This window comes from Podarcis raffonei, chromosome 5 (assembly GCF_027172205.1).
Source record: "Podarcis raffonei isolate rPodRaf1 chromosome 5, rPodRaf1.pri, whole genome shotgun sequence".
NCBI lineage: Eukaryota > Metazoa > Chordata > Lepidosauria > Squamata > Lacertidae > Podarcis > Podarcis raffonei.
In genome coordinates this window covers 52,102,916-52,120,290 of record NC_070606.1, presented here as the reverse complement: position 1 = coordinate 52,120,290, position 17,375 = coordinate 52,102,916, and the positions used below count along the sequence as shown (strand labels likewise).

Sequence of the window (17,375 nt, the reverse complement as noted above, 5' to 3'; positions counted from 1 at the left end):
TAGGGGTGAGCCCACAAATTTCCCTTTGCTCATGCCCCCAACACACAGCTGCCCCCTATGGCAGGGAGACGGCATCACCGAGCATCCTTAGAGAATGCAGGGCCATAGGAAGGAATGGGCTTGCGACAAGCCGCTGCTTAGATGCAGGCATGGCCAAACTTGGCCCTCCAGCTATTTTGGGACTACAACTCCCATCATCCCTAGCTAACAGGACCAGTGGTCAGGGATGATGGGAATTGTAGTCCCCAAACAGCTGGAGGGCCAAGTTTGGCCATGCCTGGTTAGAGCAACAGCCAGAACTACCAGAGGCAGGAGCCTTTGAGAGGTTGTGCTGACACAGCAACACTCATCCCCGTGAAAACCAAGTGGAGGTTCAAAAGAGCAGTCACCTCTGTATATACTAGCCTGCCCTCCCACACCGGGTGGCAGGGAATATTGGTCCTTTAGTGGATCAGCTAGCAAGTGATGGTGATGAGGAGCAGCTGCTGCTTCCATATGATCGTTCACCATCTCCATCTGGGTGACACTGCTCCTTGCAGATGGAGCTGCAGGGGAAGGGATGCTCGGATGGGAAAGCAAGCAGCAGAGGTTGGAGGAAGCAGCTGGGGTTTCCTGCTCCTTCTGCATTAGAGAACTGGTCGTTAGGTAGCAGAGAGGGAGGAAAGATGAGAAGCATTAACTGCTTCCACCACTCACTGTTCTCTGTGTTGTTGCACAAATCCCATCTGCCCTGGCCAGAACGACTTGAGATGATGGGACTTGTAGACTTAACACAAACTGAAGAGCACCAGGTTGGAGAAGACTGCTCTTGCAGGTAGGCTCCCTGACAAATATATGAGGCCAGTGCTTTTTCTGGGGGGACAGAGGGGTACGCATACTCCTAAACATTTTGTGAATCTTTTGTCTATTTACTGTATTTTTCTTTCCCAATTTTCTTGAGTCAAAATGAGAGTGCCCCTAAACTTTTTTTAGAAAAAAAGAACACCATATGAGGCAACCAACACACTGCACAAAATTGTGGGTCCTCACAGCCTGTCATTCAGTGTGAAGCAACCAGGCCAAGCCACAAACCCAAAAACTGAGGGGTTCCAGAGCCTGGTGTGGTTTATTTTAGGTGAGTGTTTCTGTATATGTCTGTTTGTCTATACTTTTTTTTTTAAGTGAGTTAACTTTCCAAATATTTCTGTTGTTTTCTGTAAATCGAAGTGGGGGGGGGGGAGTTGACAACTTAATACAAATAACATGTTAAATACTGAGAACCCAAGGAAATAGCAGGTTGGCCCACTCTGTGAAGGAAGTGCAAGGTGGCCTCGCCCTCAATTAGAGCGCAGGCTTGAGTCCACTTCCCCTCATCCCGCCGCCCCACAGCCGGGCGAGAGGGGGCGCCAAGCCCATTGCGCGGAGCGGGAGCAGCCGCTGGCCGCGCTCAGGAGGGACCCCCGCGGCCGGTTCTGGGGGGGTTTTCCTCGGAGAGACGCAGTCGGGACAGTGGCAACGGGCCCGGGCTGCTCTTTGCGGCGCCGGCGCTCTGCTCCGAGGCTTCCCTCAGCCTCCCTTGCTCGCTCTGGCCAGGGAGGGTCGTCCGCCCCGCGGTGGAGGAGCGGCGAGGAGGAGGAAAGGGCGCCGCAAGGACACTTGGCTGGCAGCGGCTGGAGAAGCGCCTCCCGCAGCCCCGAGACCTCGCTCGTCCCTTCGAGCCGCAGCTTCGGAGGGCGCCTTCGCAAGGGGGAAGGAAAGTGTTCTCTGCGGGCTCCGGCGCCTTCCCTGGCGAGGGGAATCCCCACCAGCTCGGCAGGGGGTGCGGCTGGGCGCGCGGCGCCTGACCCCCAGCCCAGCCCGCGGCTTCCCCTCCGCCGGGACCCGGGGCGGCTCTGGCCCCCTCGCGCTCTGTCGAGCTCCTCTTCTGATCTCCGGAGGAGCGGCCGCGGGCGCCTCGGCTCGCCATTGGCTGCCCGGCGCCTGACGTCGAGGCTGTGGGGAGGCGTCGCGGGCGCGGGCCGCCGGAGGATCGCTCCCAAACATGCTGAAAGCCCCCGAGCAAGTGGCGGCGCTTGCAGCAGCTGCGGGAAGTCGATCGTCGCCGCCGCCGCCGCCGCCGCCGCTCCTCGGGCGCTTGCGAGAGGGCAGGTCCTCTTTTCGCCTTCATGCCTCCGGCCGGGCTGCCCTGACGGGAGCCTCACTTGGACAGCCATGGGCGATGGATGGGGCTTCCTGGAGAACGGCGCTCACAACAGGTCCAACGCCTCCAGCGACAGCAACGGGAGCGACGCCTCCGGCGACAGCAGACAGCTGGCTCCCCAGGAGCTGTCCCAGCAGTGGGTGGTGGGCATGAGCCTGCTGATGTCCTTGATGGTGGCGTTCATCGTGGTGGGCAATGGGCTGGTGATCGCGGCCATCGGGCGGACGCAGCGGCTGCAGACCCTCACCAATGTCTTCATCACCTCCCTGGCTTGCGCCGACTTGGTCATGGGCTCCGTGGTGGTGCCCTTTGGGGCCACGCTGGTGGTGCGAGACTCGTGGCTGTGGGGCTCCTTCTTGTGCGAGTGCTGGACTTCGGTGGACGTCCTGTGTGTGACGGCCAGCATCGAGACCCTGTGCATCATCGCCATTGACCGCTACCTGGCCATTATCTCGCCCTTCCACTACCAGAGCCTCATGACGAAGAGACGGGCCAAGATCATTGTCTGCGTCGTTTGGGCAATTTCCGCGCTGGTGTCCTTCTTGCCCATTATGATGCATTGGTGGAGAGACACGGGCCATGATGCTATGGAGTGCTACGACAACCCCAGCTGCTGCGACTTCGTCACCAACAGGGCCTATGCCATCGCCTCCTCCGTCATCTCCTTCTACATCCCCCTCTTTGTTATGATTTTTGTCTACCTGAGGGTCTACAGAGAAGCGAAAGAGCAGATGAAGAAAATCGACAAGTGCGAGGGCAGGTTCTACAACAATCACCAGCAGCAACATCAGCCAGTCCACCAGGACCTGCCGATTTTGAGCAACGGTCAAGCCAATAGAAGGAAAACCTCTCGCATTTTGGCTGTAAGGGAACAGAAGGCCCTCAAGACTTTGGGCATCATCATGGGAGTCTTTACTCTCTGCTGGTTACCCTTCTTCTTGGTCAACGTGGTCAAAGTTTTCAACAGAGGCCTCGTACCTGACCAGCTCTTTGTCTTCTTCAACTGGCTGGGCTATGCCAACTCTGCCTTCAATCCCATCATCTATTGCAGGAGCCCTGATTTCCGCAAAGCCTTCAAGAGGCTGCTGTGCTGCCCTAGGAAAGCCGACCGAAGGCTGCATGCTACCACTACGGAGCTCTCTCGTTACCCTGGGGGCTTCATCAGTACTCTGGGTAACAGCCCTCCATGCACTCTGGGAGGGACATGGTCTGCTTACAATGGTGGGACGCAGGATGGAAGTGACTCCAGCTTAGAGGACAGGAACAGTAAAACCTCCTATTCAGAATCCAAGGTATAAGGGCAGGTGGTGGGGAGCATCAAAGCCATGGATTAGGTGGGCACACTGCAGTTCAAGAAGGGGAACCAAAGAAACAGGCAAGGGAAGAAAACACCCCCACCAGGGGACTGGCTAATATACAAACACCAGACTGAGCTGTCTCACTTGCAGGGGGGCGGGGCGGGGGGGAGAGATTTTATTTACTTAAGGTGAAAAGCAGGTGAATGTGTATGCATCGGACCACTTCTGACTCATCAGAAACCGAAGCAAACAGAGAGCAACTGACCATTGAACAAAAGAGATAAACGGCCCATTTCCCCAAGCTATTTGGATTATTATTATTAAGGATAATAATATTTGCATGGAGAGGCTGTTGGTGAGCCAGGAAGAGGGCAGAAATAAGTTGGAAGGACTTTGCACAAGAAGTGTTTCAGGAAGAGCTGAAGTCGTGGCAGGCACTCAGCCTGACAGGCGTTGAAAAGGGCGGGGGATTCTTCTCCTGATATTGAGGGAAACAGGATCAAGCCCTTGTTGGCTTGACCACAGAGCTACATAGAGCGTTTTTTTCGTTGTTTGTACTAATCCCAGGCATTCAGTAGCAGAAAAAGTAGCCTGGTTATTTATTTATTTTTTAAAAAAGAAGTGCTGGTCACCCAGTGCAAATTTCAGGCACTCAGCACCTTTGCAAACCGTGCTAAAAGTCTCTTTAATAAGCCATTGAAAAACTATTCCTGTGAGTTTTACCATGCAGTCTGATCCTATGAGTTTGATGGAACTTACTTGCAAGTAAGTGTGTGTTAGCTTGTAGCCTTAATAACTTAGTGGCCACACTCTTCTTAAACATCTAGAAGGTAAAGATACACCAGTAATATTGTTCATTGTCATGTTTGTGTTCTGAACAAATCTCTCCTGTTTTTGATTTTTTTCATCCCATTGACTTTCTGGGGTGTGTGTGTGCAATTTTCTTGTCCTATGAGACAACAGCAATCAGGCTATAAAACGTCTACCTCAAGCTGTGCATATTGTACAGAAAACAAATGTGTTTATATTAAACAGCTTATTTATGTATCATTAGTTAGGGTTTTGTCTTTGTTTTATATATATATAGAGAGAGGCAGGAGTATTGATCCTCTGTAGACAATTTGTTCACATTGAAAATTTAAAGGGGGGGGGGAATTGGCTGGGGGAACCAGAAATGTTACTGCACATTTGAAAAGAATGAGAGAGGTTTTTCTTTTGCACAGTGTTAGAAATTGTAGTTTGATGCATGCTCTCTGTCTCTTACACACACACACACACACACACAGAGAGAGAGAGAGAGAGAGAGAGAGAGAGAGAGAGAGAGAGAGAGAGAGATCCACTGGAAAACAAAGAAGGGTGTTGTTGTTTTAAAAAGCATCAAATCCCATCCTGATATTTGTTGTTGTCTGATACGTTGTCATTTTATTAAAAAAGGTGTTTTATATTATTTAATGGAGGTACTGTAAGTGTATTCATACTATAAAAGAATCTGTTCTAAGAGATTTTATAAGTTATATTTTTTATTCCCAAGAGTCCATGTGAACCTGTTGAGACTTCAACACTTCATTGTCATTTCCCCTTTTTTGTTTGTTTGTGTGTGTGTGTGTGCTCGTGCATGTGTGAGTGTGTATGCATTTTATAATGTATTTATATACTCTGGTGCAGTTTACTACTGTATAAGTCATCGGTCTATGTGCAATAAATGCCACTGCAGCACAAGCAAACCTATTTACGGTGTGTCTCTGTAGGTACAGAAACTATAACCAGTTCTGATGAAAAAAGCAGAGTCTGTTTTGCTGAAAATATGGATTGCATTACCAATACTGTTCAACTTAATGGCTTTTCCTGACACAACAATCATTTTTTTAAAAAATGTGCTTGCTGTACCAAATAAGGTAGCGTTCCTGCTAGACTGAAGGCTGCTGACTTGCCCTGAAATTCCAGAGCCAAAGGCAAGTTGTTTCCTGGCTGGCTATAAATACATTGGCTATTTTCCTTTGATAGATGGATCTTATCATCTGTTTGAATCTGCTCTGATAATAAGAATGCCAGGCCAGGTGGCTGGAGACCTAATATTGAAAGTGACAGGGCTGTGTCTGGGCTCATTTGAGAACTGAAAATTAGGAAGGAAAAACCAACTGTTCGCTGGGATGCAGAAGCCATAAATCTCTTACACATGATTAATTTCATTGAAGTCACCAGGTTACTCAGGCTACTGAGATGAAAGATTCTGAGAATTAAAGGATAGTCTCCTCGATCCACTTAAATTCAATTATCTTTAGCGATGTTTAAGTCATGTATGAGAGAACACCATTAAAAAAACACACGAGTGTTAATCTTCAGGCCGTTTACTACGCTCTGATTACTTACATGGACCACTCCACGCTAGCTGGTAGGTAGATTCTTAATGTGTTCCTGCGGGAACCTTGTCAGCATTGTCATTTCTTAAATGGAGAAGCTGGTGATAATTAGATAGTGTTGCTTACTGTGATCTCTTGATGATACAAAGCAATCAGGAAAAGGAAATTTATCAGAACTTCAAACTACATTCATCCATGCAGTGAATGCTGAAATCGTTAACGGGATTGTTGTTGCTGTGTTTGATGATCATTTTGAATTGTTTTATATTCTTTGCTCTTGGGAAATTCAACAGTCTTGGTCAATTCAGTTCCCAGCTTGTGGGATGTTAGCAGTTAGAGTTGCTACCTTTTTATAGTCGGGCTCCTGTGCCGTTAACAGCACAACAGGCAGAAAATGAAAAGTGGGGGCTTTCCTGCAAGCTCAATATGTGCTAGCCACACTGCCGTTAAGGGCACAGAAAAACCTCCGCCAGACAAAACCCAGTATTAACCCTGTTGATCAACCCTACTTGAGGCAATCTTATATCCATGATCTGAACTAATTAGGTTTGGGGTATTGATGATCAATACGGAGTGCAAGGTGATGAAGCAATCCTGTTGAAATAAAGGAAATGGTTGCTCCTTTTAACTAATTGCTCTCTGCATTTGGTTTTGGATGGAATTCTGTGTCAAAGTGCAGGTTGGGATAGAGATCATAAACCTTATGGATACAAAGCTGCAGATTTTTTAAAAAAGCATTCTGTGCAGTGTATTTCATTCAAAAGATTACTAAAGAGAGAACCTGCTTTTATCAGAGGAAAATGTTGGCTTAGGTCTGGACTAAGCTAGCTTAGATCCCACTGAAATCAGTATGGTAACTTAGTCATGACTTGACCAATTGATTTCAGTGGGAACTAAGTACAGCTAATCGAAGCTTGCTTCCCAAGGCACAAGTCCCATTGAAGTTAATGGTTCTGATTTCTGAGTCAACGCACACAGTATTGTGTTTTTAGTCTAATTGCCATGAGGGACATGGAGTGTGTTGCCCATCTCTTACAATAGATTCTGTTTTCTATTTATTGCATTGTCCTGCTCTTGTTCTTAGGAACCCTACCTGCATCAGTTATTCCTTTTTAATAGGAACGTACTGTACTTAGCATTAAGTAGCATTGGATATGTGGGCCAACAATATATTACGGGCCCTGCTTTTTGGCATGGGTATGGCTTCTTTTCAGTTATAGCCGTGTATCCCTCCCGCTTCCCACCCCCACCCCCATTTAATAATGGAATGTTACCATACAGGAAAAGTAGGCTTTGGGAGCTGAGTGGATTTTACTGATAGCAGTAAAGCCCCAAAATATTTGTCAGTGGTGATGCAGCAATATATCGTTAAGTGGAGTCATTAAGATTCATTTTGACAGATTTAGGGCTGGCACACTGATCCGCACGGTCCAGTGTTATAATACCATGATCATTAGTTGCTTCGGATAGTGTGCTTCAGTGTTCAGTGTGAGCTGGCCCTCCTGACACAATGCCATGAACAGAGCTTCATGTGTACCAAAGTTTAGTCCCAGAGTTTGTCTTGTCAGGTAGGAATCACATGTTCATGATATGCACCAAATCTGTGATCTGTGCTCCCCGCTACTCTTACAGGTGCGTGTGCAAAAGATTGACCTTGGTATCTATGGATACCGCACCAGCTAAAAGCAGATGTGAGGGTGCTTTTGGCTGCCATGATATCTGTAGATCGTAATCTGAGATAAGTGAAATTACCCTGTTGTCACACATGCTTTTATTCATGGCAAGAAGCACTGTGCATATAAAACAGACTTTGATGCATAAATTAAAAATATAACTGCCTCCAGAATATGTGATAGAATAAAAAAAGTAGAGTGTTTGAGTTGCGAAAAGTGCTTTTGTCTCATTTCTGAGTATGTCTAATACTCGTACTGAGTATTAATCAGACTAAATGCTTTGAGAACAGCATAGGTAGGTAGATTGGTATATAGATAGTCAGCAAAGCTGCTGAGAGAGGTGTAGGCAGTTTATGAGGTAGAACTTACCATAACAGAACTTTTCATATTACACTGATCACTGAAAAGGATTCATCTCTTGATGGCCGCATCTTCTGCTGAAGCATCGATTCAAAGATGCTGATGTGGCTGCACATGTGCTCATCCGGTTTGTGATCCCATGGCAGCATCTCACGTCACATGGGATGTGGCTTTTGAGTGGATGCAAGGGGGAGAGATCACCAGAAGCAGGAAGCTGATTGTGGGTTTGAACCTCATGTTGGGCAAAATATTCCTGCCTTGCAGGGGGTTGGACTAGATGATGCTTGCGGTCCCTACCAACTGTACAATTCTAGGGTTTTAAATGGAAGTAACTTTACACTTCTCTGAATCAAAACCTTTTGTACTTTTTCTGCTGCAGAAAGATCCACAAACAGTTTTGTGGGCAGGGTAAATTAATTTCCTGAGATAATGTATCTGCACATGAGCAACAGTGAGAAGTGTTTCACCTTGCACACAAGCTTGCTCTCTTTCCTGTGCCGACTCAATTACTTATACCAAAATAGTTCCTCTCCTACAGTCATTCCGCCTGGTATACGGTTCCTTGCTTATTTTTGTTCTTTTATGTCACTGCTCCACACTGTATAATCGTACCTTCCTTAAAAGCAAATTCAGATGTCTGGGGAGGGAGCAAGGTACACCACTCTGGTACCAACACAGGATGTGCATGTAGTCTCTTGGAAAATGCACACCAAAACCTCTCTGTATAGGGAATAGGAACATAGAGAATTGCCTTATGCCATCTAACTTCTTCTTGTCTACTCGGACTAACGGCAACTCTCCAGTCTTTCAGGCAAAGTTTTTAATCAGCCCTACCTAAAAATACCAGGGATTGAACCTGATAATTTCTGCATGAAAATTATGTTACAGACCTTCATCCAAGTCAGGGAGATGGTTTATAGCCTGATCTTCTCCTTGATGAAAGAGCTTTCTGCCTGCAGGGGTTAGTGGGGTATGGGAGTCTTTTCAAATAAGCAACTTCCCATCTCCATTCTAATAGTGACCTTTTATACATGGATTGGCTGTTAGCCAACACTCAGCTTGTTAATGGAAATGCATATTGAGCAGGGGTTGGGGGTTCCTAGTGAAGGCTGAAATAGTTGAGCGTCATGTTCTCTCCAACTGGCCCAAATTCTTTGTGAATCTCTTTGTGGTCTTATCTTTTTTAAAGCACTCTAGATGTGATGCTTAATCAGAACAATAGTCATGACAAGGAACAAGTTTTCAAAATCCATCTAGTATTACAGCTCCAACCCTGATTTCATAGCTCTGATATCAAACATTATCTGGGTGGGGGTAGGGAGCATAAAACAATAGAAAACTAATTTCCATGCAGGACCATGTTATAAATTGCATCAGAAAGTAGGAAGGTCTTGCAACATTTCTTTGAAATTAGGGTGACAGTTTGCATCCTCCTCCTGATTTATTTGTCTGCAGTTAATATTTCTCCTCCTACCAGTAGCAGATCAAGATCCCCATAGGAAATAGCCTCCAAGGTGAAGCTAGGTCAGTTGTCACCGAAATAAAAATATGCGTCTTGCTGTCTTACAGTGTGATGGAGAATTGTTTAAATACTGGGGTGTTTACAATTCTCTGGAGTAGATCTAGATTCCGTGGAGGTAGAATTTAGCACTCAGATTACTAAGTAAAGAAACGTTATGGCTGTCAGTCAAACAATTTAGGCTGTTAATTGTTTTGACTAATCAGTTAACAGCATCAACTTATGGGTGCCTACTCAAAAGTAAACCTCGCTGATTTCAGGTTCGTGTGTATACAATTACACTCAGAGTTTGCAAAAACTATGAAAACAAGAATCCAGAAGTAGGGAAAAGGCATCCTTTCTTTATTTCCGGGTGATGCTAACGTACCACAGGAAGCTGCATCTTGCAAGTGGCCTCCTTCACATAAAATAAAGGGAGGAAAAGTTTCCTCTAAGAAGGTGGCTGCCACCCATAGATTTGTACCTACTTACTTACATTTCAGTTTAAAATGAAAAATGCTACCCTATTAATTGAGGGGACCATTTTTTTTAGCCAATCAAAACTTGAATAACCCACTGATCAAATAAAAGATGCAACAATGAAGAATATAATGCCACTGGTCTACTTAGGTGCCTGCATAGAACTGTTTGCGAAGTAGCAGTTTCACTGAGCAGCTGTTTGGCAAGCTATGGAGAGCAGTGGGAAATAATCATTCTGGCTTCTACCCACTGAGCAGCCAATTGGTGCTTCTCTGATTATCAGACTGGAGAATTGTACCCATGGCACCTGTTTGTGTGCACAGCTTCCGGTCCAGCAAGGAATACCCGCATGGAAATCTGCTTCTATAAACATATGGCCCCAGCCTGGCTTCAAATTGCTTTATATAATAAATACCAAATGTTTGTTTACCACATTGATATCAACTTTCCAGCATCATTGGAAAGTCCTGTATCTGATCACCTTTTATCCTGAAATCCTGGTCTGGAGGGTTGGGGTTAAGGATGGAATTTTCTGCAAATCTCAATGGCAAGTTTATCCACATGGACCTTTATTTATTTTTTCAAATTCCCATCTCTTTCCTTCATCTCAAAAAGAAGCTTATTTTTCTTTTCTTTTTTGGATCTGCTAAAAATATGAGGAATTCTCACATATTGTATGCATTATTATGTGCAAATATTACATGCATTTACGGTACATTCCAGGTATCCTAAAGTAACCAGTGCAAAAGCACATACATACAACAAAGCATATAAACATGCTTGCATAGGTATGCATATTTATAAAATTATGTGTCCTGCTTTTGGCTTCCCATCAGCATCTGGTTGGCCACTGTGAAAACAGGATGCTCAGCTATGTGGGTCATGGGCCTGATCCTGCAGGACTCTTTTTAAATTCTTAAATATAGTCCCACATAGGGCTTGACCCTTCTATATGCTTAATACACATATTTTTGGTGTATAATTTTTCCATATGGTTGGGCTTTTCTTACAAAAAGAAAAAGGAACACACAAGCAGTTTGGAGATAAGCACACAATGTGAGAGGCAGTCCAATGCAGACAGGGCTGAATTAGGTCTGAATTGCCTATTTCCATGTATAAACTTATTTTAAACAGAGTTCTCCTCCCTCCTGGTTGGGAGACCACCAGAACAATGTAGAAGGTGACACAGGGGGCTGCAGGGGGAAGAAAGAGTTGGCAAAGGTCACCTTCTTCTACCTATGTCAGTGGACCCCCTCCCAATTGGAGCCCCTTCTGTGAACAGAAGGAGCTATTCTAATCATAAATGGACAACTCAGGATTAAAGCCTATATAAATACTCATCATCATCATGTAACCATTGCCAGATGGATGAAGTACAGCACTATTCTGCAATTGAGAATGGGTGAAGCAACATCCTACAATGTCACCTTGAACCTGAAACATATCTATAGCCACATCAGTGCAAAGCATACCATATGCCAACTAGGGGTGTAGAAATAACAAAGCATTTATTGACGGGAAGGATTTGAATGATTCTTGTGCAGTTCACATGGAAGGTGCTAGCATAAGATGCTAAAATCTTACAAGGTCCTTTTTGTGGATCTGTCCTGAAAAGTTCCGACAGCACAATGGGACTTTTTTGCCCTCTTGACCTCTCCACATCTGTCCTGGGGATTCCCTCCTAAGCAGATTTGGGGAGGGTAGGCAGTCCTGTTGCACAAGCAGATGTCATTCCAGTTGTGCATTTATTTAGTTGAATGCCACCCCTAATATTTTTGTTTTGATGATGGTAAAGTAAAGATAAAGGGACCCCTGACTGTTAGGTCCAGTTGCGGACAACTCTGGGGTTGTGGCGCTCATCACGCTTTACTGGCCGAGGGAGCCGGCATACAGCTTCCGGGTCATGTGGCCAGCATGACTAAGCCGCTTCTGGTGAACCAGAGCAGCACACGGAAACGCCATTTACCTTCCCGCTGGAGCAGCACCTATTTATCTATTTACACTTTGACGTGCTTTCAAACTGCTAGGTGGGCAGGAGCAGGGACTGAACAACAGGAGCTCACCCTATCGCAGGGATTGAAACCGCCAACCTTTTGATCGGCAAGGCCTAGGCTCTGTGGTTTAGACCACAGCGCCACCCGCGTCCCTTGATGATGGTACTTCAAGGCAAATGGTGCAAGGATAGTTTACTATAGGACAGCAGCACTACTAAAGTCAAAGCTCTAGTACTGCACTTGGACCCAGCTATGTTGCCTCTACCATGCAATCCACAAACTACTTACACTGGCACTTTTGCACTTAAGATGGTTTGCAGCCCTTCCCTATGCATGTATACTCAGAATAATACATATTAATATGTATTACTAGTATTACATAGTAATAGATACTAATACATAGTATTAGCCCCTTGCTCCTTTTCTGAAAAGATGCTTGGGTAAGTCAGAAGAGGGGGTGGCGTTTTTAACAACAGTTATTTAATAAAAGTCATGCACTGTGCGATGTGTGCTGCTGATACAGTTTTCATTTAACATAGTATTAGAAAAATCAAACATATAGATTCCAACAGACATGTGGTCTCCATGTGCACAGGAAAACAATGGGAAGAGTACTGGCCAGCGCTTTACTCTGGATTATTCTCCCAGTACAGTGTGTTCTTAAGGATCGAAAGAGCATGCAAAGGGAAGAGTTACAGGACAACTGAAATATTGCAAGGCAGCGAGTCCAAACATCCATGATGGATATTTATTTGAAGCAAACCAGACGTGGATTAAGAATGGGAGCTGTAGTCAAAAGATCACAAATATCACACACACTTGTGCTGAGCAGTTTGGGTAACCAAAGGAGCAAAGGAACAAAGAAATAAATCACAGCCTATGATCGCAGCAGCACAGACATGTTGACCTTAATAGGTCATCCCGTCCATTCTCCTCCAAAGTAATACCCAAAGGATCTTTAATAGATATTTATTAAATCTTTTTTGAAAAAATGTCAGATATTCAAGATTCACTGAGTTTATTCTACTATTCAACTATGTTTAGTGTTAGAAATCACCTCCCGATGCTCAGACTATTCCCCCGCCCTCCTGTTTGAACTCATTATCTCTTGGCTTACTCTCATTGGTTGTCCTATTTATAGCAGTCTTGGGATCTATTCAAGCACTGTTATTATGTGCTCTCCCTTTTCGGTGAGAACAATGTCCAGTTCCTTCAAACCTTCCTCACAAGATCCTATATTTCAAACATTTAAAATGGGTCAGCAACCTTTTTTAGCTGTGGGCCGGTCCACCGTCCCTCAGACCATGTGGTGGGCCGGACTATATTTTTGGGGGGAAATGAACGAATTCCTATGCCCCACAAATAACCCAGAGATGCATTTTAAATAAAAGGACACATTCTACTCATGTAAAATCACGCTGATTCCTGGACTGTCCGCGGGCTGGATTGAGAAGGCAATTGGGCCGTATCTGGCCCCTGGGACTTAGGTTGCCTACTCTGAATAAATATTCAGAGTATATTTATGAGACATGCCCTGCTTGAAGTTTATGAACTGTTGTATACTGGAAGGATATCATCTAATGCATTGATTTAACTGGTGGGCAGAGACTCATAAAAAGGTTGCCATTTGATCACCCCACCACCCTTTTCTCTTGTTTCATATGTTTGGTGCATGGGGGGGGGGGATGCAGTGGCTAGCATTCAAGGATTATGAGAGTTGTACAGTACTCCAATAACACGTAGAGGATACCAACATTAGTTACTCCTGGATTAGGGCTTGTTTTTTAAGATGAGAAGAGAAAAACTAGTAGACACCATAGGACAGAGGGGGAAAAGAGAAAGGTAAACATATTTGATTTTATAAAATTTGGTCCCATTTTTCCATTTGGAGTTTACAATTAATGGAAGGTCCCTGGTTCATAAAGTTTGACAGTTATTGTTCTAGTCCAAATCATTGCATTGATGCAAGATTTATCACAGGAAAATATTCTTCTCACGGATAATCCATGCACACAATAAATTAAGGTATCCAAAGTTAGGATTTTGATGTCATAATATTGGCTTGAATTTCAGTAGCCACTAGAAGTCAGTCCATGCAGTTGTTCTCAAGTGAGGTGATCTAGTTAGGTACTTCCATAGAGCTTATTTATAGAAGCATTCATTAGTTATTAGTGGAATGGATTTTCATAACAGTGGATTGGATTGTCATAACAGAGGTAGCTATTGACTATTTCCATTTTACAGAAGGACAAAACCAAGTCATGGGTTAAGTTAATTAACTTACTCAAAGCCACATGAGAAATATAAAGCATTCTAAGGAATGAAATATAATTCTCACATGTCAACTATGCCATTCAGAATTATAATTTCTGGAGTTTTAGACATGCTAATTCACTTCTGTTTAGATAAGAAGCTTTGAAAATATTGAATTGCTTTGCTCCAGATGGTAGCATAGAGGGGCTTGTTTCCAGAGCATGTCAGGACCAGAGACCTCTGAGATGAATGGAAAATGTGCCCCTATGTGGGCTGCCATTCATAAACTGTGTGGGGGCAGTACCTGGAAAAGTCATCAGTGAGTGGTAACTTCAACTAGCCAAGCCACACACATAGATCTGAAAATGCTGGCAACCTCGTCTTTGTGTTGTCCAGGACATGCAATCCAGTCAACCGTTCGTTTCCAGCAGCATGTGCTATTTTTGTTGCTAGCTCTCTCATCGGGAACAGCAGTGTTTTAAGATTCAAAGGCCAAATTCTTCATATTCTCTCTCTCTCTGCCTAATTAGAAGCTCAGTTTTTATTAATAACTTCTAAGGAGCTAGTGTGCAATGTGGCTTTGTTCTGCACCCTTTCCTAATTTATTGTAATTTCCTATCTGGTAGAATGTGTTGACTTCCTTTCTCTCTCTAGTAATATATCAAATTGCATGGATAGGAGCCCTGAGCTAGCTACACAGACACAAACAAATCCTTAGCTGAGTTTTTATTGCACAATCTTGATGGAGGCTTAATTTGGCTCTAATATTTCATCAGATCCTCCAAATGGCACTAAATAAGCACACTTTTATCAGCACAGATTTGCAAATACAATGTGAAAGGAATTTGTTTCTAATTTCAACAATTACCCTCTTATTTGTTTCTTGAATCTCAAAGACTTACCCACCCTTTACCACTCATTGTTCATGTGTAAAAATCTTTAAATTTAAGCAGGTTAAAAGATATCCCACCATTGTCTTCTCATGGAGAAGGTGCTACCTTTGCCAGATCAGTGCCTGAATGACTATAGATGACTTCGTCATATCTTGGTCTTCTCGAAGAGGTTCAGGGCACTGCTATGGTTCAGTTCAAAATCATTAAAAAGGTGAGCTGGGATGAAACTGTTAAAATAACTTGGCGTCTTGTTTGTTGGCCTGTAGTAGGTGATGGGTTGGGATGTAATTGTTGTTTGACTAGCAGCCAGCTTTGTACTAATCAGAAAGGAGAAGACATGTTCTGCTGGAAGGATTAGACAGCTAAAAATAGTTCTGCCATAGCCACATCAGCAAGTGAAATGATATGAAATTCATTCACACAGTCCCACCACACACACACACACAGAATTATTTCAGTTTCACTCTGAAAAAGCTATAGGTTAGTGAACGCCTCTCTTGGAGTGTGTCAAAAAAATATAGTAATGTGATCTGCCCAAATGGTGTTAAGCACTTTCTCCCAATAGAATGACTGTTAGCATGCCTCACTGCTTTGCATTCAGAAGCTGCCAAATCTTAAAGGGCTAAGGAGGAAGTAAGCACACTTGCCTTTGTGTAAATAATCATGTGGCTCTTTTAAGACCTAACGGCAGGATTGTTATGATTGCCTTACACAAGAAATCAATATGGTTTTGTTAAAACAGATGACCTCTGCCTATCCCTCCAAAAGAAACAGCCACAGTAACAGCAGCAGCGTCGGTTACCTAATTCAATAACCCCTTGGTGCCCAACAAAGCCAGAGAGATTGAACTGAAAAGGAGAAAGAGAAAGAGCACGACTTTGATCACAGCAACTGCCAAAGCTGGAGGATATCACTCCAAGCGAACAAAGAGCAACATCAGAAGAACTACAAATGACCTGTTTATCAGCCTGGAGATGAGACTGCCCTCCGCCTAACTGGTCTTCCAATCTATGAAATGTCACTAAGGGCTGAAACAGATGTTATGTGGGATCTTTCTCACTCTGTGTGTGTGTGTGTCTGTTTCTGTTCATAGAAGCAGCAGTCCTGCAAGCCTCTGTTTGTGATTGGAACAGTGGTGCTGGTGAAAAGGTGCTAACCTTTCCCCATTTTACAATTTTCTGCCTCTAAATCTATTAGACCCCCTGAAGCTGCTAAAATGCAGAGCCAATACAGGTACCTGCATTCCCCCCTCCTGCACCCCCACAATGGTGGGGATTCTAGAAAACAGCAAAGAGAGGAGTGGATTTTTCCCACCTTCCCTAATGTCACTGCTCTAATCAACCCCCTCCATTTTTCCTGGTTGCATTTAAGTGCATTTAAGGTGGTGGTGGTGGTGGTGGTGGTTAGGCTTCTTAGAGAGATTCAGTCATAGAATCAGCCCTGTCATGTCTGTTTTGGCAATCTTTATCACCCATAAATCCCCAGAAAATGTTTTGTTACTGGGTGATAGATAAATACTGAAAGTAAATAAATTTCTACAATAAAATTCTATAAACAGATCAAAGAAGAGAGTGTTTAGGAAGCACATCAGTAAGGGTGTGTGTTGGGAGGAGGGGTGAATAAACTGGATCTGCTTTTGAGAAGGTATGTCTCCCATCAGTACTGTGCCTGTCTAGTATTACATTAGTATTACAATTGCATTTGAAGTGAAATAGCTCGTGGCATGCTGCATCTCTAAAAAGAATATCAGAGAAACACTGGAATGCAACAGTTTGTCAGCACAGTCACCTGGATTCTCCATAATCACAAACCCCTGAAACAATGATGTTCATTCCAGAGGAGGAACATGGGTGGTGCTGTGGCATAAAGCACTGGAGCCTCTTGGGCTTGCCAATCAGAAGGTCGGCAAGTCCACATGATGGGGTGAGCTCCCAGCTCCTGCCAACCCAGCAGTTTGAAAGCATACCAGTGCAAGTAGATAAACAGGTACTGCTGCAGCGATAAGGTAAATGGAAATGGCTTCTTTCAATACTTATTATTCCATAAAAAAGTTCAGGTGACCACCAACTGATTTAGCAAAACCAAAAGAGTGTAGTACTTTACGAATCTTATAAAGAACCATATCTTTATTGTGAAATGATCAAGGCTAGTCAACAAGTTTACTATTCTCACTCTTGATTTGATTCTCTAGAAACCAGTTTACCTAAGGACTACTTCACACACATCCCCCCCCAACATAGCTATAATTCCATGAAAAATACACACCCCGTCATTTGCAAAGTGTGCTGCAACTGTTTATTTTAGCACGAGGACTTGGATTGTGCAAATCAGTTTCCTGACCCAGGTACTTCTTGCAAAATAAACATTTGCATCCCACTTCACAAATG

The 17,375-nt window shown here is 44.2% G+C and overlaps 1 protein-coding gene across 1 annotated transcript; it reads left to right on the top strand.

Moving 5' to 3' along the window:
* The first annotated feature begins 1,534 nt into the window (after window positions 1–1,534).
* On the top strand, window positions 1,535–4,979 carry ADRB1 (adrenoceptor beta 1). The gene has a single exon (XM_053389151.1). The coding sequence runs from the start codon at window positions 2,191–2,193 to the stop codon at window positions 3,475–3,477; it is 1,287 nt and encodes a 428-aa protein (XP_053245126.1). The 5' UTR covers window positions 1,535–2,190; the 3' UTR covers window positions 3,478–4,979.
* Window positions 4,980–17,375: the final 12,396 nt, after the last annotated feature.